The sequence below is a fragment of the Antechinus flavipes genome, chromosome 5 (assembly GCF_016432865.1).
Source record: "Antechinus flavipes isolate AdamAnt ecotype Samford, QLD, Australia chromosome 5, AdamAnt_v2, whole genome shotgun sequence".
NCBI lineage: Eukaryota > Metazoa > Chordata > Mammalia > Dasyuromorphia > Dasyuridae > Antechinus > Antechinus flavipes.
Genome location: NC_067402.1, coordinates 279,419,753 through 279,443,102, shown reverse-complemented (window position 1 = coordinate 279,443,102; position 23,350 = coordinate 279,419,753). Strand labels below are relative to the sequence as shown.

The 23,350-nt window shown below is 39.9% G+C and overlaps 1 protein-coding gene across 1 annotated transcript in view; it reads left to right on the top strand.

Moving 5' to 3' along the window:
- NUAK1 (NUAK family kinase 1) overlaps positions 1–23,350 on the top strand; it is a 79,440-nt gene that overhangs the window by 20,926 nt on the left and 35,164 nt on the right. Inside the window, exon 2 of the mRNA XM_051961457.1 lies at positions 13,735–13,855. Within this exon, the coding sequence (XP_051817417.1) occupies positions 13,735–13,855 (121 nt within the window). The remainder of the gene's footprint in view (positions 1–13,734; positions 13,856–23,350) is intronic.

The following is a 23,350-nucleotide window of genomic DNA, read 5'->3' as shown; positions in this document are numbered from 1 at the left end:
ATGTTGAACAAGGAGAATTTCTCACGTTAGCCTTTATATTAACCCACGGCACTGGCACACAGACAGAGCTGGAGATTTGTAGACACCAGTTAATGTATGACTCTTGAACTCTCCACCTGCCCACACTCCTACTAAGGGAATTGTCTCTGGGGTATATTCAGCCTAGTCTGCTGATTTAAATTGAAATTGAAAAAATATCAATATATTTAGATTTTACATCACTTTGGTTTCCAAATAAGCCTTCCTTCTTCACCTACTCATTCAACTATTCATGGATCAGAATCAGAAGGAAAGGGGGTGGGGGGGAGAGCAATTGAATAAAATTAATAAACACATCAACCAAATCTGATAGTAGATCCCTATTCTGCCCCCATAAAACCCCATGTCTCCAAAGCAGTGAGTGGAGCTCACTGTCTCACTTCTTTGGGGACAAACTTAATAAAATTACCCAACCTCAAGATCTTATCATTCTTTCCATTTCCAGTCTTGTCATTATACATATTATTTTCCCACTTTTCCCTCCTTCGCTTTATCAGAATCACTTGTTAACAACAATAGTCATTGGAATAATGATGATGATCACTGCTGTTTAATGCAGAATTTTCAGATTTGTAAAAGCACTTGACATATTATGTCATTTAATTCTCATAACAAACCATTAGTAAATTAAGCGCTATTATTACCTCCATTTAAATTTTGTTTTTTAAAGAGGAAGAAATTAAGCCCGGGAGAGATAAATTGCTTGCCCAAGGTTCCACAGCTAATATCTGAGGCAGAATTTGAACTCGTGTTTTCTCTGATTCCAAGTCTAGCATTCCACCCATTGTGCAATCTAGCTGCCTCCCCGTTCTAAACAGAAAGTATCTTATTCATTGTTTTTGACTGGACTCTAAACTTCTATTTCTTTCAGCATGACTAAGTGCTTACTGTAGGCAGAGTTCTATATTAGGCACTGGGGGAGATAGAAAGTTTATATAATATGCAATCTCTATTCTCCCAGATCTGAAGATAAACCATTCCATAGATATTTTCTTTCTCTGTGATTTTTATCCTTGTTGAGAACTCCTGGGGGAGGGAGTAGATACTCCCTCTATCCATGTAGGTTTATCTATCGACTTCTCTGGAACTGAATAGCTTTAGAGAATTGCCTGAAGTCACTGAAAAGCGAAATCATTTTCCTTTTGTTACAGAGAGAGACAATATGTGTTAGAAGTAGTACTTGACTATCATTTATGCTGTGCTCTCTGTAACACACACAGATTTACATCAATCCTGTGACATAGATAGTGTAAGAATTATTAATGCCATTTAATAGATGAGAAAATAGAATAAATGATTTGTCCGTGGTCAACCAACCATAGTCAACGTACACCTGATAAGTGGTGGAAAGGGGTTTGAACGTCGACAAATCTAGCATTATTTTTCCCACTAACTCCTGTTGCCTCCTCTGTAAACTCACTCCTACTCTTCCATTGCACCAGAGCTATACCTAGACATGGTCATAACTTGGATCTTGCTGTCATTCACAACTGTACATTTACATGCTCATGAACTCTGAAATCCCTTTATCTGAGGCCAAAAGCTTTGTCAAGAATTTCCTCTTCTCCTTGACAATATCTCCTTCTCTGCTAGATTTTCAAGACAGTGCTCTGTCGTGGCTCTTCTCATTACCTGTCTGACCTCTTTGTCAGTTGCTGAATGTTCATCTAGGTCCCACTTATCAGCTCCCACTTGACTCTGTCTTGGGTCCTACCCCAGCCCATCTTTTTAATGAGATTGAGATGAGCAGTTGACACGTGAAGAATTCATAATGGCTTTCCTCTTTCACCAAAAGTAGGTATATTTATAAGAAGAAGTAAAATAGGCTTCACTAGTGGTAATATGAAATAGATTAACAGGCAGGCTAAATCCATAGAGAAGTCTAGCAGCTAAAGAGCTAGTTCACCATAAGAATGAGAAAGACAGCACAAGACATGGGGGAGGGGAGAGGAAAAAAAACACCCTGAACAATAAAATGGGGTTACCTAAGACTTCCACAAGAGGTGAGACTGTAATGTTGAATTCATCACCATCAATGCCCTTCCCTGCTTGTCTTAGTAATTAAAAAAATTACTTATTGATTTATTATTATTTTGTTATACATGTATATTAACTTTTTAAATACACATTTCTTTATGAATCATGTTGGGAAGAAATCGGAACAAAATAGAAAAACTATGAGAGAGAGGGGGGAAAAAACATAAAAAAGAAGTGAACATAGTATGTGTTGATTTACATTCAGTCTCCTTAGTTTTTTTTCTGGAGGCAGAGGGCATTTTCTATCTATCCGAAGTCTATTGGGATTGCCTTGGATCACTGAATCACCGAGAAGAACCAAGACACTGCTGGGTCAGAGGTGAATCACAGTTTGATAACCCTTTGGACATATTCCAGGTTGCTCCCCGGAACGGTTAGACCAGTTCACACTTATGAGGTAAAATTTCCCCTTTAATCTTTGGGAGGAAGGGTTCCTTTCCGACTCTTCCCCCTAAAGATTAAAGGGGACACAGTTTACATCACTTCCACAACAATATATTAGTGCCCCAATTTTCCCACACCCCCTCCAACATTTATCATTATCTCTTCCAGTCATTTTAGCCAATCGCCTGAGGGAGTGATCTTATCAGTACTTTAGGCTTTCTCTGCTAACCTCACCTAGTTAGAGTTATCCTCATCAATTTGTCTAATCCTGTTAATTTTACTTCTGTAACTTCTCTCAAATATTCCTTCCTCTCTTCTCTGACACTGCTATCACTCTGGTGCAACCTCTTTATTACCTTAACCTGTTGGGTCTGTCTGCCTCAATCTCTCCCCATTTCAATCCATGCTCCATTCTGCTGCCAAATTGATTTTCCTAAAGCTCAAGACTGACTGTTATCACCCCTGTTCAATCAGCTCAAATGATTATAGTCTCCAAGATCAAACATAAGATCAGCTGTTAGGGCTTTTAAACTCCTAAATAACTTGGTTTCTTCTTATCCTCCCAGTTTTACACAAAATGTGATTTAAGTCTAATGTGACGCTTTGAGGAAGCTCACTCCAGGCTTAGCACAGTGTCTGGTACAATATAAACAGTTAACAAATGTCTATAGGTTGATTATTAATTCATTAGTTTTTCTAACTAGGTACCAAGCTGTTGTTCCTGTGTTGCTGAAGGTCTGCCGAATGCAGCCAGCATTGTCTAGGATTGATGCCCTGAGGCAAGACCCTGTTTTCCAGTCCTAGTTTCATTTTTGAATTTTTTTTTCTTGCTTTGCTTTTGGTGGGCATGAAGGCACCAGTCAACACGAGACATCTCATAAACTTACTTTTGAGTTTTGGCCAGTGCTAGCAGAATGCAAATCCTAAGGGAGAAAATGCAGAAAAAAGAAGACAATTTCCTGCCACCCCATAATTCCTTATGCCTCCTCCTCATGCAGATTCACCTCTTGCAATGACAGGCTGACATGTTTAGCGCAATCCTTGAAGAGCCAGCAGAGGAAAGGGCATAAATCTCCATGTTGATAACTCTCTGAGACTCCAACCTACTTCAACCTCTTCAAATAAAATCAGACTTGACATTTGTCATCCAAACATGGAAAGCATCAATGGGATCCTGAAAAGTGTCTCTGGGCATTAAACAGGACTGCTAGGATAGTGAGTCAGAGAGAAACTTTGCTTCCCTCCCCTTGGGCTTTTATATCCACAATTTACTTACTTATTCCATTCAACTCTCACGAGTTGCTATTTATGTATCAGAGAGACTCCATATTAACATGGTGAGTTAGGCAACAAATGGAGAAACTGAGACATTGAGGATATTTCAAGTTAGATGGCTAGTAAGTATCAGTCAGAATTTGAACTCACTTATATCCAGTGATTTTTGGCTCCAACCATCCTAAATTTTTTTAGGATTCAGAGGAAGAAACATATTTTTTTCTTTAAAAAGACAAAGCAAAATAAAGCATTCTATTGATAGTTTATCTTTTTCTGAAATGGGTCATCTCCAGATTTTATCTTCCTTTGTTACAAAGAAAAGTCATTATTTAAAAATACTCAACAGTGTGTATATACCATTCTGCTAAATAGTATCCCCATCTCTGCTCTCAAATCTGTTTTCAAGGATTGTCATGAGTTTTTCAATTACTTGTTCAATTTACTATTTTTTTCATTTACTTTGTTGTGGTTCCTAAGAAAAAGGCAGCTAGTCAGTTTAACTGATAGAACTCTCGGAGTCGGAGTCGGGAAGATCTATGAGTTAGGAATCAGGTTTAGATACTTACTAGCTATGTAATCTTGAGCAAATCATCTAATCTCTGCCCAGGAGGCAGCCAGAGGCTCAGGGGATGGTTCTGAGTTCCTAGCTAATAATCTCTGACACTTAATGGCTGTGTGATCCTGGTCAAGTCACTTAACCATGTTGGCTTCAGTTTCCTTATCTTTAAAAATGAACCTGGAAAAGGAAAAGACAGTCTACCCTAGATTTAAAAAAACAAAACAAAAACCAAACCAAAAAATCAGACATGACTGAACAACAATAATCTCTGAATTTCTTCTTCTTCTGTGTCTGTATTTTTCTTGCTGTCATTTAGTTTATGTTATTTCATACAAATCTTTCCTAGGAATTCCTGATACTTGTTATTTCTTATGACAAAGTAATATTCCATCACATTCAGATATTATAGTTTAGAAGTGTCAATCTAGATTAAAATATGATGGGGAAATGTTTAACAAAAAAACTAAAAGCACAATACAACGTCAATAATGTGAATTTGGAGTTTTTGTATGTGAATAGGTGGCACAATTTGAGTTTGAAGCTATTTCTGTAACTTGAGTTGGTCTTTCCCCAATCTATGGACACTCATTTTGTTCTCAGGTCTTTTATTTCCACCAAGATCACTGCTATGAATATCTGGATATAGACACACACGTATATATGTATACACACATAATATATACATATATGTATGTATGTGTGTATGTGTGTGTGTGTGTGTGTATAATATAATTTTTGTCTTTGTCCCCTTGAGGCATATGCTGGAAGTGGGGTCCAAAACATCTACTTCTGGGAAACAGAAAAGTTATGTTAATCTACCTTTCAGTTTTTTTTTCCTTTTGATAGATTAAAACAGTGTTGGCGATGATAGGATAAAACCTGTAAACTTTTAAAGTGTTGTATAATGTGGGCTATAATTATGACTATTACATTAGTAATTGTCTGTGGGTATGTTGACATTCTTTAAAGGGAAAACAACTCCCTGGGGGTATTCTACCTTTCCCTTCCACTTCTCCCGCCTTTGCCATAAGTGGAATTCTTTCTCCACCCTCCTCCATCCCAACCTACTGGGGAATGAGGCTTTGTTGACAAACATAAGTATTGATCTGTTCTCTGAAAAGCCCCAGGAAAAGAAAAATCTGAAAGATGAAAAAGTCTCTTGAAACCCCATGGTGGAGCTTCTAAAGCCCCTCGAGGGACATAATATATTATGGCTCACTTTAGGAAAATGTTATTTTGTTTTTTTTAATTAAATGTATTTGATATTTTGTTTTCCCCTCGTTATATGTAAAAACAATTTTAAGTATTTGTTTTTAAAACTTTTGAGTTCCAAATTCTTTACCTTCTTCCCTACCTCCCCCACCCCAATTGAGAAGGCAAGCAGTTTAGTATATATGTAGTCACGCAAAACATTTCCATAATAGTCATCTATGAAAGAAAACATGACTCTCCTCCACCATTTGTCATTTTCCTTTTCTGTCCTATCAACCAATCTAATAACTAAGAAATAGTATATTATAATTGTTTTAATTTATGTTTCTCCAGTCAGTAGTGAGTTCGAACCAGGAAAGCGATTTTAACAAAGCCTGCCTATTGTATAGTTCACTCCATGATGGACTCTGATCATTTGTCAGTAGTTGGTTTCCAGGTTTTACTTTAACACCATGATCCTGGCCTGCAACTATTAATTCAGTTCTTACATGAATGACAATTACCAAAAAGTTAGAATGAGAAGGACTCTCAACTCCTAGCCATAGGAATGAAAAAAACTGGACAAGCGGTCAACCAGTTAGAGGATCTGGGTTCAGGATTTGATCCCCGACTGTGTGATCTTGGATTAATTATTTCTCTTTCTGGTCCTCAGTCATTTCATCTATAAAATAAGCTTGTTGATGTATAAGCTCTCTGAGATACTTTATAGATCTGTGAAACTCTCAAGGACTATTCTTACTAATACTTCTATCTCTTAGGATATCTTTTCTCCCCATGAGCCTAAATGGACCTGTTTCTAACTTCCATCTATAGGTTGTGTTTTTACCCTCTGGGGCCAAGCAGGACAAAAGCTGGGGAGATATTCCTTCTCCTAAGCAACCTCCAGCCATGGGATCACTGCTGTTCACTCACTGACAAAATCAAGAATCCCTTTTAGCTTGATCTTTTTTGTGTGTGTGTTGTTGATTCATTTTTTTTTTCAGTCACATCTTATTCTTCATGACCCTACTTTAGTTTTTCTTGGCAAGGATACTGGAATGGTTTGCCATTTCTTTCTCTAGCTCATTTTACAGATGAGAAAATTGGGTTAAATGACTTGACCACGGTCACACAGCTAGTAAGTGTCTGAGTCTAGATTTGAACTCATGAAGAGGAGTTTTTCTGTCCTTGATGCTCAGATTGACCTTTACTGTAACTTTTATTTTTCTTTCTTTGTGAAGAGTGGCCTCGAGAGCCTTCTCTAAAACAAATCCCTCCTCCAAATGCCTGTAAAGATCTTGGCATTTCATACAGTTTGTGGCTTACTCTCAATATGAATTCATAATATGAATGGCTGGAAGCTGTCAATCCAAGTTATCTTGGGATTAAATAAAAATATATTTCTTTATTTACCTGAACTACAAAGTAGAGGCCGGTCTTCTGCATAGACTCCTAGAATTGCAAAATCTTCACATGGGAACAAACGCAAGAGACAGTTTATTCTAACTCCTACTCATGGGAGGCTCTGACTCCCACTCGGTGACTTTCCTGAGAAGTAGTTGAAGACCTTGAGATGGGTAGCTTATTACTTCATGAGATAACTTTGTCATCTTCTGAGAACTCCAATTCCTAGGAAAGAATTTTTGTTCCATTGGGCATCATCATTCCTCCCCACATTCCCATCCCATCACCCCTCCCCAGTTACTTCCACATATTATCTTTGTTTTGCCCCTTGGATTATTTGAAGATAACTAGACTCTCTTTCTCATTCCCCCAAACTTTCTCACTAGGTTAAAAACCAGTTTTCTTAATAATAATGATGATAATGAGTTATTATTGCTCCTAGAAAAACATTTTTAAAAAGAATCCTGCGTAATTGTCACATAGAGTTGTCTCGAGTATAATAATAATAAGCTATATAATACAGTTTGCAAAAGTACATATATTATCTCATTCTTGTAATGACTCTCGTGAGAGGACCCATAATTATCCCCATTTTATAGTTGAGGAAATTGAGGCTTCAGAGAGATAGTGACTCGCCCAACATCATACAATCAATATGTATGAAAAGGAGGACGTAAATCTAGCTATTCCTGGGTTTCTGATCACTATGACATACTGACTCACTTTTAAAATCATTTTTAAATTTTTTTACTTAATTTAAAAAGTACTCTTTCTTCCCTCAAAGAATCTTTTTTTATAACAAAAAATTTTTAGCCAGCCAAAACAAATCCACACATAGTATATGTTGATTTACATTCAATTTCCATAGTTCTTTTTCTGGATACAAATGGTATTTTCTAGCCAGAGTTTATTGGGATTGCCTCGCATGTTCTGAAATTTCTAATCTTATATAGATGGGGTTAAGTGACATAGGCCATTATGTGTCCAAAGTTGGGTCTTCCTAATTCTAAGGCAAGCTCCCAGTCCTTTGGAGCTCTCCCCACAGATGATTACTGAATTATAATTTAATTTTTTCTTTAATGTCTGTTATAATAAACTTTTCAAAAAGTTACAGCTCACTCTCAGAAAAGGTACAAGAATCTCCACCATAAAGGAGACATGAGTTGATGGGTTCACAACGTCAGATATTGCAGTTAAAGTTCACTTCTTTTTTTTTTTTTTAATCTATCCCATGGTTTTTCCCTTTTGCTCAGATTTTTCTCTCCCAACACGATTCATAAAGTAATATGCATTAAAAATAAATAAATTTACTAGGGGGAAAAAAAGATGATGCAGTTACTATTACCCAGGGTAGCCCATTTAAAATACATTGTGGAGTCTCGACAATGCAGCTTGGCTTGTAAAGAGATCTCCTTTGCATGGGCCACCCTACAGTTTGATGCTTTAAACTTCGGCAGAGCACCTGGCTTAAGATTAGACTCAAGGATTTCCCACCTCTGGAGCCTGAAAATTTAAGAGAAATTTGCTCAGACCAATTCCCATGATTCATTAAATCAAACAGACCCTGGTCATTTTGAGCAGTATTGAGTTTTGCTGAATGCCTTTTCCCACTGTGGCTGCTACAGATGGGAAGAGCTTTGGGGATCAGTTATAAATCTGTGAGGTTGCTCCCGGAGGAGCCCACGGCCCAGGGCCATTATCAGGATAAATAGGGGTTGGGGCAAATCTTACCACAGTCCTCTCTGTCTCCCCCACCTGCACATTTTTTATTCAAGGAACGTTTAATTAATATTTTTCAGATGAGAAACAAATGAGACCCAGAGAAGTCAAATGATTTCTAATCAGATGATACTTGTACTCTGATCCTTTCATTCCAAACCCAGTACTCTTGGCGCCGTATCATGAAAGCAAAGGGCGTTACAATCAAAGGCATCCTTCTGGATTCAGTAACTGAGGTTCATCCCATCTCCGGAGTCACTTTTGTTGTGGTTCAGTCTCTTTGTGACTTCGGTTGGGGTTTTCTTGGCAAAGATACTGGAGGGATTTGCCATTTCCCTCTCTGACTCATTTTACAGATGAGGAAACTGAGGCAAATAGGGTGAAGTGACTTACCCAGGGTCACGTAGCTATTAAGTGTCTGAGTCTGAATTTGAACTTGCCTCCAGGAGCAACACTTCCGTACACTATGGCATCCTTGAAGACTGGGACAGTTGGGGACCGTATCTATCCCCAACCCTTCCAAATCCATGGAATTTTTTATTATACCTGACAGTTATTGAACCTTGATTAATGAGAGAAATGAAAATTTCATTAAATAAAGTCATTTATCAGTTTGGCTGATGGAAGAGGCAGGAGGAGCTCCCACAGTCCAGATTCATTCCCTAAGTAACTAGAGGGATAATGCCTCTCTTCTTCCCACTTCTTCCCCTCTCCCCAGCCTCCCTCTTCCTCCTCTGAGCCATCTGTCTTGCTTGTCTACATTAGTCACTTGTCACTGGTGCAGTCTGCTTTGTGGCACCCCCAAACTGCAGGGTAAAGGCTGCATTTCTAGATAGAGAACCCCAGTTAGAAATCTGACTTGGCCATTCACTAATCTTGAGCAAATCATTAACTTCCCAGGCCTCAGTTTTCTCAGCTTTAAAATGGGAGGCTTGCATCTTAATGCCTCTTGAGGTTTTTTATAGTTCTAAACCTATGTGTGATCTTATGATTCCCTAGAACACTTAGGACTTAAAACCTTCTATCCTATGTTTGAGCACTGAATGGGCACTTGGAATCCTGGATTCTATTTTGGTTCAGGTCCACAAACACTTATTAAGTGCCTGTTGTATACAAGGCCCTCTTCTAGGTACTTAAGGAATACAAATCTGAGAAACAATAAAAATTAAAAAAGTTTCTTCTGTCTTTCTTTTTCCCCCATCTCTTTCTGAGTAACTCCAGTCTCCAGGCATTTAACATTCTATTGGCTAAGAAGCTTGAGACTTCAGGAAAGATGGTCCAATTTGTCTGGCCTCATCCAATATTTTTACTTGTTACATTGGACAGAACCTTAGAGATCTAGTCTAACCTAGTCATTTTGCAGATTAGGAAACTGAGGTCCAGTTAAGTGATTTTTCCACAGTCACAGAGGTAACATGGATAGTCTTCAATCTGGAAGGGAACCTTAGAAGCCATTGAATCCTCACTTTTACAGACGAGGAAACTGAGACACTATATAATCCCGCTTCTCTGCCTCCGTCGCTAGGGATGATCTGAGCTCCTTCCTGTGTTGATTCCTTGCCGAGAAGCAGATAGCCCTCTTAGCCGTGCCTTTCAAACATCCTTGAGAGGGGAGTTGGAGCCTAAACCATCGTCCTTCTTTTACAGCATCAATGGGAGGGTTATAATGCAAAGAGGAGGGCTCTTGGTGGAGATTTGGGGAGCAGGCTTGTTGAACGTTGGTTAGACACCTTCAGTTTCCTGGCACTTAGTGGAGTTATATTGAGAATCCAAACATTTTCCCTTTTATTCCCTGTCTTCGGTGTCCCCTTTGGCAGATGGGGAGAGAGGAGGTGGGATTGCCTGTTTCTTAACTATAAGGGATTCACAGGCCAGCTGTTTTTCCCCCCTAAGTCTTCCCCCTGCCAGTGAACGGTATTATCTCTCCATGGACCGGGGATGGGGAAAGAATTTGTCGTGATTGTGTATCTGACAATAGGGGCCTTCTTGAGTTTTTCCGCACAGCCAAGTGCAGGCCCTTGCATAATCAGAGGGGTGTTCCTCTCCCCCCCCCCACACCCCTAGGCCTGTATTTAGTTCATATAAGAATGCAGGATCCAGTCCAAGAGCCACCCACATCCTGGTTGTCTACTTGGTCTAGACATGGATGGGTTCACAGCCTCTTCCCCTCCCCCCCAAGAAAAAGTATTAAGGATCCCAGGGGTCAGAGAAAAAAAAAGGGAAGGATTTTGAGGCAGAATTTTGGAGTCTTAACAGGATGACAAAAACTGGGAGTCCTTAGAGGGGATGACACTGTCTGGTGGTGTAACACTGGCCGAGAAGGAGTCCGTGGGGCTCAGCTGGGGGATAATGAGCCTCTGGTAAGGTTTGTTTTGGGTTCATTCTGTGAATTCCCCTCCACCCTGCTGGCCATGGTGGGGTCGGGGGAAGTAAGAGAAGGCCAGCCTTTGTCTCCTGTGTGCATAATGAAGGGATTGGGCCAAATAATCTTTTTATTTTTTAAATACATTTTAACTGATTTTTAAAATTTTTTACATCACTAAAATTTCCCATTGTATTTTTTGCTCCCAGAAAGCTATACAAATAAATTAAAAAAGAAGAAGAAAAAAAAAAGAGGGGAAAAATAGCTTGGCAAAAGGGCCAGATGGTCTTTAAAGACTTACTTTAAAAGATTAAATTTTAAAAATTCAATTAACAATCTATTTTCTTTCTTTATCAACTTCCTGCTGGGGAAAAAAAAAGAAAAACAAATCTTTAAGCCCTTTGTGGGTGGGGTGAGGGGAGAAACCTAGAATTGGAAGCCAAAGGAGCTAGATTCCTCTCATACCGTACTAGGTGTTTTTTTTTTTTTTTGGTCTTTGGGAAATCCCAGGTAGCCTTAATTTTCTTATCTGTAAGGAGTGAACTTTGCAGATTGTAAACTACCCCATTAAGTACAAGCAGTTCCCAAGAGCTTTCCCTACTACCCTCTGACTGAAGGCTGAGAATAGAAGTAAATTGCAGTGAGAATTTGTCCTGGAGTTACACACACATAAAGTGTGTGGGAATCTTTAGCACAGGGACTATCTGATATGGGAGGGGCTTTAGAATAGGGAAATCAGAGTTGAGAGGGGTTTTAGAACAGGAAATGTCAGAACTGAGAAGGGCTTTAGAACAGGGGAAATCAGAATTGGGAGGGATCTTAGAACACGGAATGTCAGAGCTGGGAGAGGTGTCAGAACTGGGGGTGTCAGAGCTGGGAGGGAGCTTAGAACAGGGGAAATCAGAATTGGGAGGGATCTTAGAACACGGAATGTCAGAGCTGGGAGAGGTATCAGAACTGGGGATGTCAGAGCTGGGAGGGAGCTTAGAACAGGGGATGTCAGAGCTGGGAGGGAGCTCAGAACAGGGGATGTCAGAGCTGGGAGGGAGCTTAGAACAGGGGATGTCAGAGCTGGGAGGGAGCTCAGAACAGGGGATGTCAGAGCTGGGAGGGGGCTGTCAGGGAGGATGGGTCTCTTCTGGAAAATTTCATATTCTCACTCTCCAAATGGATGGCTGTCCGGTCTGTCATGCGTGAAAAGAGGCCTTTGGGTAAGAGCTAAGGTCATTGGAGGAGGGTTTCACGGGAGCTGCAGGTGCAGCAGAGCCAGGGTTTCTGTAGATGGCAGCAATCTTTCTGGTCTCCTACGCAAGCAGTTCACTTTTTCTTTTTCTTGTTGCCAGAACAGATTAATCACATCGCTGGCTTGTTTATACTCAGAGATGATTCCATTGGCAGGCAGGTTTTTCCTTGTTAAGTTGTCTTTTGTCATTTTTTTTTTTTTTTTTTGTGGTCTTTTATTATCACTTTGGTTTACGTAAGGGCTGGGTAAACTAGCCCATGGTGGTTCTCTTTGCTGGCTGTTTTATTTAATTCAGTAACTCCCCACAGAAACCAAATTTACCTTCAGTTTTTGGTAGTTGGGCAATCTTTTCTTGGGTATCAGCTAGGCACTGGTACCTGACTACCAGAGTCAGGAACAGATTGAAAGCTGATCTCAGAGTCAGGAAAATCAGATTTGAATCCTTCTTAACTGACTGTTGTGTGACCCTGGTCAAATCACTTAACCTTTCAATGCTGCAGGCAATTCTCTAACACAATTTCCTAGAAGGCATCAATCTCCATCTGTAGAGGAGTTTCACTTATTTTTTTGGGTGGTGAGATGTGTATAAGGCAATTAGGATTAATTGACTTGCCCAGGATCACACAGATGGTAAATGTGAGGCAGAATTTGAACTCATTTCTCCTGATTCTAGGACTGATATCTATTGTGCTATCTAGCTGCCCCCAAGGAGGTTTACTCTTTGGGAGTTCCTTTTATTGGGGAAGTCTCTAATTTAGCCAATCAACAAACATTTGTTAAATGCCTTTTTTATGTGCCTGGATACAAATGTAACATCTCTATAAAATCTCCAACCCGTGGAGATGTGTTAATGCAGGATTAGTATCCCATAATAGAGATGAGAAAACTGAGGCTGAGAGGGGAAGAGTGATTTGCCTGTAGTCACAGAAGCTGCTAAGAGATTGAGTGGATTCCATATGTAGCTTGGGCTCCCACCCAGGACTCCTTGGTACCCTTTTCGCTTCCATATTGTGAAGGCTGAAGTTTCCGGTCAGTTTCAGAAATAATGGCGTGCGGAGGAAAAAGTGATTTCTAAACTGGTTGTGCCCATTGCATGTGACGGAGGCTTTGTTCCACAGTCACAGATGGAGCAGCTCCCCGAGTGGATTGGTTGGCGTCTGTGGTCCATTTACTTTTTGGCACTCTTTAAACTGGGTTTTTTTCTTGTTTTGTTTCAAGATGTCACCATTCTATTGTCAGTAGTGCAATGGATCCCCATCATTATTAAGGACCAGCTGTAGGAAGACCCCACTCCCAAACCCTCGTGCCCTACCCATCACACTTCCCACTCCCTGTGTCTGTAGGAAGGATGTTTTTGCTATAAATGAAAGAAATGACAGAGGTCTTTTTTTCCTCCCAATCTCTGTTTTCTTCATTGTACATCTTGCCAAGTGACATCTGTATTTATTTTCCCAACTCTCTCAATGGCTGATTTGCATCTGTTTAGATCCCTGAATAACATTTCATTTCCTGACTTTATAGGTTGCCATAAAATCCATCCGTAAGGATAAGATTAAAGATGAACAGGACATGGTTCACATCCGACGGGAGATTGAGATCATGTCGTCCCTCAGCCATCCTCATATCATCAGCATTTATGAAGGTCAGTGATCCTTTCCCTAGCACCTTCTACCAGCTCCACGTCTCAGACCAAAGGGTCTTTCAGGGGACTGTGTCTGGTGAAAGCCCTCACGGGTCAGTTTACAAAATGGCCAGGTGGTTGGCAGCTTACTCAACCCTCACGATAACCTTGGATTTACCTGGTTAGACTTACTTGTAAAATATCATTGCCGTGTGATGAGCGGCATCTCCACAGTTTCTTGTAACCCAACAACCGAGGCTACGTTATAAGATAGTCTGCTTATAGATTTCTCTGAAAGATACACAAACAAAATCAAGCAAAGACAGCTAGTTAGTGGGTATGTGTTTAATTTAACAAGTTCTTCTTATTATTTTTAACGTGTGTTTTCCCTTGATAGCTTTTGGTTTGATATTATTGAAATTCCTTCTTCCCTCCTGGAGAATTATCCTTTATAACAAGGGATTTTTTTAAAAGAAAAAAAAAAACCCTGGCAAAACTGATCAATACAGGGAAAGAATCTGACAACACGTATTTATTAAATGCCTACTGTATACAACATCTCATGCTAGGGGCAAAGGATTAAAAAACAAATATGAAAAAATCCCTGTTCTCAGTATGGTGTAGTAGTGTCTTCAAGGAGCAGAATATATTCTTCTTTCCTTCCTCCTCTTTCTTTGCTCCCTCTCTTCCTTCCTTCCTTTCTTCTTTCTTCATTCCTTCCCTACTTCCCTCCCTTTCTTTCTTTGCTCCCTTCCTTCCTTTCTTTTTTCATTCATTCTTTTTTTCCTTCCTTCCTTCCCTCTTCTGTCCTCTCCTCTTTTCAGCAACTAGCACAATGCCTGGTACTTAGTAAGTACCTAGTAAATTCCTGTTGGCTTAAGCTGACTTGTGTATGGCCTGTAAGCAAATGTAAGAGAATTTGTGAAAGGAGGTGTGAGTCCTTGGGGAGGATGGAGGGAAGCTTTCCCCAGGAGATGGCCCCCTGGGCTAGGATCCCATTTCAGAGGGGAGACAACTTGGGATGGAATTGTTTTAGAGCCACCTGGGAGTTGTCGGAAATCTTGTACTTGTGATAAACACATGCCCTGATCTTGAATAAATGAATAAACTTCAATCAGGCCTCAGGGACACCAGGAGAGAGGGGACTACTCAGACAACAGATGGTTTGCAAATGTAGCTATCTTTGGTATATCCAGAGGGGAAGAGAGGTTGAGAGAGGAAGGAAGAAGAAAAGATGGGTGGGGGAAATGGAAAGACAGCACTTGGGCAAGTACTTAAATCCTCTGGATCTCATTTTCTCATCTGTAAAATGGAGACAGTAATCCCTCAATGGAATGACACAAAAATTAAATGAGATAATGAGGGACAGTATGGTACAATGGATAGAGCCTTTGACTTTGGCAGGATTTGAACTCGGGTTTTCTTGACTACATAAGTCACTTGTTATCCTTAGACCTCAGTTTCCTCACCTATAAAATGGAGGGGTACTTTTGATGGCCCCTTGGATCTGTCCTAACCCTAAATCTATGTTCCTCTGTATGTTGGACTGTAACCACGTAAGTGTTGGATGTCAGCTATTACTAATATTAGAAACTAACGTTGGTTATATCTCACCCTGAGTGTTTGCCAGTGCTCCTTTCTCAAGTGTTTTTGGAGGGTTTTTGGTTGGACTTGTTGTCAAACTGTGAGTCTGCTTGTCTATTTCCATTAGCAGCTGTTGGAAAATTAAACAGGGCCAGAATTTGGACGCCATGGAGAATAACAGACTCGTGCAGTAGGTTTAATTTTTTTTTAATTTAAGTTATTTTTTTAAAAAATCACTAAAAGTCTGCCTTCTCTCCTTCCCTTCCCTCAACGAGAAAATGTGAAACACAAATATCCTGCTCCAAACACATATCGTCTGAACAAAATAAATAAATTTTTACATCGACATGTCCAAAAAAAGAGAGCATGGGATGTTAGAGTTGAAAATGTTATCTTTTGTAAACGCAAGGATTATCTGCCTCAGCTTTGCTGATTTTACATTGGAGAAACTGAGTCTCAGAGGAAAAAACTTGTACCTTATCACTCAGCTAGCTATCAGTGGTATCTTACTGGAGCTGAGGCTGGTGATGTTCTAGCCAGTGTGTCAGACTAACTCTCATGAGTTAATCAAAACTTAGAAGAAATTTAAAAAACCTCCAAAGCTTAGAAAATACAATTGACTTGTCCAGGATCGCAAGCTAGTAAACCCAAGGTAAGATTGGACCCAAGAGTTCCTGACTCCCCAGTCTGGGGCTCTCCTACCTCTGTTGCCGCTCATCAGTTCCTTTATCCATTAGCATGGACTAATGGATAGACCATTCTGCTAGACTCTCCTGTTGTTCTACGATCCTGTGAATTCCCTTCTTTGACCCTACGTTTCTTTATCTGGAAAAAGGAGAAAGAGAGGAATGGCATAGCAGACAGAGATAAAGCTTTACCCGGACACATCCTGCACTAATTACTATCAGAGCCCTAGGCAGCTTTCTGAAGCTATAAGCCACAGAGCAAATCTCCATCTGGATGGGAAGAGAGAGTTTCCTCACTGGACAGTCCCTGTGTCGATGATATCACAAATTGGGTCCAGAAAAAAGGTGATGATCAAATATCCTGCCCACCTTTTTGGAAGTGATGATCAAATATCCTGCCCACTTCTTTGGGAATCTTTATAAAGAAATTGCTTTTTAAACTCTATTTAGTTAACTATTTTAAAAACATTATTCCTGCTGAGATTCCAGGTAGAAACTTGGCAGTTATTAGCCTCTTGGATATATGAAGTGTGTGGGTCTATAAAATGCTATGGATGCTGGCGTTTTACCAAGACCGCATTTAGTGGCCGTGTTAGGGGGCCAGAACTCAACTTCCTGCCTTTTTTCCTAAGGAGAATCTGGAAAACCAAGAGAAGAACATAGCTGGTTGTTTTTAGAGCTAGGACTTGAACCCTGGTCTCCTGTCTTTTCCCAAACCGCCATGTTGTATTGGAAGGTCGTCCATGATATGGGAACTATTTCCATCTCCTCATATTCTTCCTCCTTACCTCCACCTTCCTTCTAGGTTTAGCTCAAGACCTTCCATTGCTAATGTGAGTCTTAACCTGATCCCCCCCTCCAAGTACTTCCTTTGCATTTCATTTGTAGATATTCTAAGTTGACTTCCTTTATATGCATAGAATGTAAGCTCTTGAGGACAAGTATTATCTTCCTTTTTTGCCCTAGTTTTCCTTCTGTCTAGCACATAGTGATAAGAAAAGCAACTAAACATATGATTTCACTGGTGGAGGAGGAAATGCTCTCTACCATTGCAGGTCAGCCCCTTCTGAAACTAGGGAGTTGCCAAGATCCTTGAGAGGCATTTAGCCGGTATGTGTCAGAGGCTGGCCTTCAGTCAAATCTCCCTGCCTCCAAGACCCGCTCGTTATCCTACAGAATAGTGATTCGAAGCGACTGCTCATAGAAAGCATTGCATAAGGACTTGTTGAAAGGACACTGGCTCTACAATCAGATGGCCCCCACTTTTTGATACATACTACCTGGGTAATCTTGGACAAGGCACAACTTCCTAGGCTAAAGTTTTTTCATCTCTCAAATGAGAGGATTGAATTAAATGGACTCTGAGGTTCTTTACAACTTCAGATCTGTGATTCTCAAAGGTCAACGTACCAGATAATCTTTAAAATAACCCATCTTTGGGTGGTACAACGATCAGCATCTTTTTGACCCAATGGGAGAGAGGGGAGGTAGTAGGTGATTAATCCCCAAATTTGTCAACTCTGTTCCAGCCCGAATGGGTTCCTGTCTTTAATGTTAAGTAAATACAAATGAATTTTAGAGAGCTCTCAAGCTCTGGCCGATATATTTTGCAATGGGGTGGTGGTGGGGGGAATTATCTTTCCCCTTGATCTTTGAGAGGTGGGAACCCTGTTCTCAGTCAAAAGAAATTCCATCTTCTCAGCAGGAAGGTAATTGGTGATATAGAGAGAGCGGCTGAAAAGGAAGGGCTTTGTCAAACCTTTGAAGTTCTGAGAATTGGCAGGGAGAGATAAAAACAGATCGCTAGTTCTTATTTCAGGACCTGAGCTCTGACTTCAAAGCAGGATATTTCACGAGACCCTTCCCAGCTCCCTCTCTCTGAAAGCCTGTGATATCCAATATGCGAACGCTTGTAGTTCACATTTTTCTTGAGACGACCCGAGGGAATCCCTGAATCCCATATGGTCATCATGCTGTGTCTAAAAACCCGAGCAAGTCTGGTGTCTGTCTGCCCATTCCCTGGTAATTTCCACGCTCTCATTTCTATGACTAGAAACTTCTCTTTTTAATTTTGGTTTTTCAGGATGGATAGTAGTAATAATTCCTATTTCTATATTCCATCAGTCAATCAGCAAACATTTATTAAGGACCTACTATGTGCCAGACACGTATAATGAAAACTTCCTGAGTGATAAAGCCAAAGGAGTTTATGGTATTGGGAGGTCAATATAGACTAGTATATTCCAGGGAGTTTTCACAGAGGCTTTATTGGAGTCAGACCTTGAAGGATGGACAGAATTCAAATATGGGGAATGTGGTATCATCTTCCATGTTGAAAAAATGACATGAGCAGAAGAGGTGACGGTGTTTGTGGTGTAGACAATCCATCCCTAGGAGGTCAGCTTGGGAAATAAAGATTTAAACCATGATTTTAGAAAATTGCTGGTAAAATATGCCCATAGGTGGTAGAGTAAGGTAGCCAATATCAGACGTGGCCAGTGGGCTGATTTTTTTATGCATTGGCTCTGTTGGTTACAATTTTAGAGAACTACTTGGATTATTACACAGTTAAGTGACTTGGCTAGGGTGATACAACCAGCAGGAGTTACAGGTGTGGAACTTGATTCCACATCTTTTTGAAAATAAGGTTTACTCTTTATGAACTCTACCATCCTTCATCTCAACTTGACCATTGTTGTTGTTGAATCATGTTCCACTCTTTGTGACCCCATTTGTGGGATTTTCTTGGCAGAGATGCTGAAGTGGTTTACCATTTCCTTTTCCAGCTCAATTTATAGATGAGGAAATGGAGGTAAACAGAGTTAAGTGACAAGACAAGGGTCACACAACTAATAAGTGTCTGAGGTCAGATTTGAACTCATGAAGATAAATCTTTCTGATTCTAAGCCCAGTGGTCTATCTACTCTGCCACATAGCTGTCCCCAAGTTGTCTATAATAAACCTTTAATAAATATTTGTTGAATTGAATTAAATTAATCTATTGGAGAAATTAAGTGCCTACTGTGTGCTCAGTGCTTTGCTGGGCACTGAGGGGGATACAAAATTTGTAATAAGACATAGCCCTGACTGTGTGTAATCCCATGGGTCTTGCCCTCCCAGGTCCTTCTGTCCTGCAGTGTCTCCAGAAGTCTGTTCGTTGCTTCCATGACCCCATCTTTTTATCTCATCCTCTTCCGTCCCCTTCTTGTCTTGCCTTCAATCTTTCCCAGCATCAGTCTTTTCCAGTAAGTCCTACTTCTCATCATGTAAACAAAGTAATTAGGCTTTCAGCTTCAATATTTGACTTTTCCAGTGGATAGCCCAAATAAATTTCTTTTAGTATTGTCTGATTTGATCTCGTTGCTGTCTGTGGGACTCTTGGGAATTTTTTCCAGCACCACAATTCATCATTTCGGCAGTGGTTAGTCTTCCTAATAGTTCAGTCCTCACAGCCATACATTTCTACTGGAAAAACCATGGCTTTGAATACATAGACCTTTGTTGACAATGTAAAGTCTTTGCTTTTTAGTCTGCTGTTCAAATTTGCCATAGCTTTTCTTCCAGGGAGCAAGCGTCTTTTAATTTTATGGATGCACTTGCCATCTGCAGTGATCTTTGAGCCCAAGCGTAGAAAATCTGACACTGTTTCTTCTCCTTCTGTTTGTCAGAAAGGGATAGGAACAGTTGCCAAGATCTTAGGTTTTTTTGATATTAAGCTTTAAGCCAGCTTTTATATTCTTTTTCACCCTCAAGAGGATTCTTAACTCATCAGTTTTTGCCATCAAAACTGATATCATCTGCTTATCTTTTTGACACATCTCCCAGGAATCCTAATTCTGACTTTTGATTCATCCAGCCTGGCATTTCACATGATGCACTCTGCATATAAGTTAAATAAAAATTGGTGATAATGTACAACCTTGTTATACCTCTTTTCCTATCTTAAATCAATCAATTGTTTGATTCTAACTGTGGCTTCTTATCCTTGGGAGACAAGTAAGGTGATCTGGTACTCCCATCTCTTTGAGGGCTTGCCATATTTTATTGTAATTCACAATTACAAAGGTTTTAGTGGAGTCAAGGAAGCAGAAATAGATTTGTGTGTGTGTGTATTTTTTCTGAAACTCCCGTGCTTCTCCACAATCCAGTTGATGTTGGCAATTTGGTCGCTAGTTCCTCGGCCTCTTCAAAAACTGTACTATTCTTCTAATAATTCTCAATTCGCTTATTGCCGAAGCCTCGCCTGCAGAATCTTAAGTAAAACACTGCTTCTATGTGAAACGAGTGCGATTGCTCAGTAATTTCAACAATCCTTGGTATTTCCCTTCTTTGGGATCTTTAACAGCATCATCTTTTAGGGTTTTAAAAAATCCAGCTGGAATTCTATCATCCCACTCACCTTATTGTTAGCAGTGCTTTCTAAAGCTCAATTAACTTCATTCTCCAAGGTGTCTGGCTTTAGATCAGTAACCACAGCATTATGCTTAGTGGTGATGTTGAGGTCTTTCTTGTATAGTTTTTGTATGGTTTATAGCTTACAGACTAGTAGGAGACAATCAAACAAGCACTTCAGTATTTATTAAGCTCTTTACTGTCTTTACAAAGAAATGGGGGAAAATCCCACTGCCCTCAGGAAGCTCAAACTCAGATGGGGGAGACAACATATAAAGAACCATGTATATACTATGTACAGACAGAATAGATAGAAGGTTATCCCAGAGAAGTCACTGGAGGGATGAGGCAGGGAAGAGTTCATTTTGAGCTTAGTTTTTGACAGAAGCCAGAGAAGGCAGTAAGTGGAAGTAAGAAGGGAAAAGATGGCAAATTGGGCAAAGATGTAGATCCAGATGACTAAATTTGGGATAATCTCTAAGGTCCCAATGATAATTTATTGATAAGAATTATATGATAAGACCAAAAGATATTGCTATATGAGGTCCCAAAGAAAAGGTCTTTATTGATGGGGATGAAATGGAAAGGTCTGACTTCATTATTACTTTCAATATAAGTATATTCTCATGATAATAGAGATTTAGAATTAGAAAAGGGCCATTGGGGATGAAAGGATTTCAGATCTAGCACGGAAGGAGTCTCTGAGGCCCTGTGGACTAGTCCCTCATTTTGCTGAACATTTGACCAGATCAGAAGTGGGGGTTAAACCCGTATCCTCACATCCCAGAGCTGATGCTCTCCCAGGTTTAGGTCTTGCAGCAATTGGCAAATGAGTATTGATGCTTTTGCGGTCCAGTTCTCAACTTAATGGTTTGTTTAGTTACCCAAATGTCAACTTCCCTTCTCTGGGACTCCCAGCACATTAAAGCAGGTTGTTGAGTTTGGCAGAGAGATATGTTGTACTTGTGTTTACTCTTTTATTCCCATGGCTAATAGTCAAGTAGTTGGGGGAAATTAGCCTTTGATGTCGTTTCACTAGTTCCATATTAAGTCCCCACAGACTGGATCAAAATCAAGGGTTAATGACAAGGCATTAAAAAGTTGCAACGAATTTTCTTCACCTTCAATCAAGAAAGACCTTTTTTCCTGATGTTGCTCAGCTACTTTTCTAATTAGCTTCCTATTAAGTGAACTGTTTGACCTGCAAGTCTATTATTTTCGTTGTTTTCTTTGGTGATTAAAGAGAACACAAAGAAAGACTATGTGTCTCCCCAGCTGTCCTGCCTCACCCTTTGGAATTTCCTGGAATTTAGTTTTCTCTTACTAAAAAGAATACTACTTCTTACACGAGCAAGTTGTGTATTTTTCTTTTTTCTTTTTTTTTTTTAATTGAGGCATTTGGGGTTAAGCAACTTGCGCAGGGTCACACAGCTAAGAAGTATTAAGTATCTGAGGTCAAATTTGAACTCAGGTCCTCCTGACTTTAAGGCTGCTGCTCTATCCACTATGTCCCCTAGCTGTCTCTAGTTGTGTATTTTTTCAAAAAAAATAAAATAAGGAAAATGCTTTTGCAGTTTAGTGTATTGATTTTTGGGAAATGTCTAGTATACAGTAGGTGCATAATAAAAGCTCGTCCACTTTCCTTGCAACAATAAATAGCATAGTCACATGGTCCTAGGCCAGGAGTGGGTATTTGCCACTAAATGGCTGTGACTTAAGAGGAGCCTTTTATAGCCTCAGAACTTTATATTTGTAACAGCAAGGTGTTAAACTACTTGAGCTCCTGGAAACACAGAATTTAGAGAACTGACAGGTGGCTTTCTAGTCCAGGCCATATGTGAAAAGAGTCCCTGCTGTAACAGACTTGATGAGTCCATCTAGCTCTGCCTGAGGGTTTCCAAGGAGGGAGAACTCATTCCCCCCATTCAATTTTGGAATCGTTCTTCTTATTACAATTATGATTTTCCGGAGGTCAGATTTAAATTGCCTCTTTCCAGTTTGTTCCTATTGCTCCTAATGGTATCCTCTATGATCCAACAAGTTGAATCCTTCTTTTTCCGTTGTCAGTCCTTCAAATACTTGAAAACTATAATCATGTTCCCCCTGGACCTTATCTTTTCCAGCCTAAACATACTCACTTCAGACATTCCCCTTATGTCAAGACCTCAAAACCTTTCACTATCAATCCAGTCGCCCTCTGAAAAACCTTACAGCTTATCGATATCCTTCAGGAATTTTCAGTCGTGTCCAACTCTTTGTGATATCCTTTGGGATTTTCTTGGAAAAGATACTGGAGTAATTTGCTATTTCCCTCTTCAACCCATTTTATGGATGAGGAAACCGAGGCAAACAGGATTAAGTGAATTGGCTAGGGTCAGGTCTACTCCAGGTAAAGCACTCTATCCTCTACACTTCCTAGCTGCTTCATGAGATGATTGGGGGAAAGTACTTTAGTGTATTTACTTAGATAACCTGATCTCAGTTCTCAGCTCTACTGTCTGTATGAGCTTGGACAAGTCAGTGAATGGATGAAAAACATTTATTAAATGCTTATTGTATACTAAATACTATACTAAACCTGGGGATAAAACAAACAAACAAATCAGGACAGTCTCTGATCTTAAGGATTCTAATTGGGGAGTCTCAGTTCCCCCTTTAAATGGAGGGAATTGGACTAGCAGATCTTCTAAGATCCCATCCAGATGTATCTAAGTCTGTGTTGTCTTCTCAGGACCTCGGATCGAGGGGGATGCATTCAGTGACTCTTTCAGCCTAAATTTATGAGGCTATGATCCTTCCCTGAGTCTTGGTTTCCTTATCTGTAAAATGAAGGGATTGGATTAGTCTCTTAGCT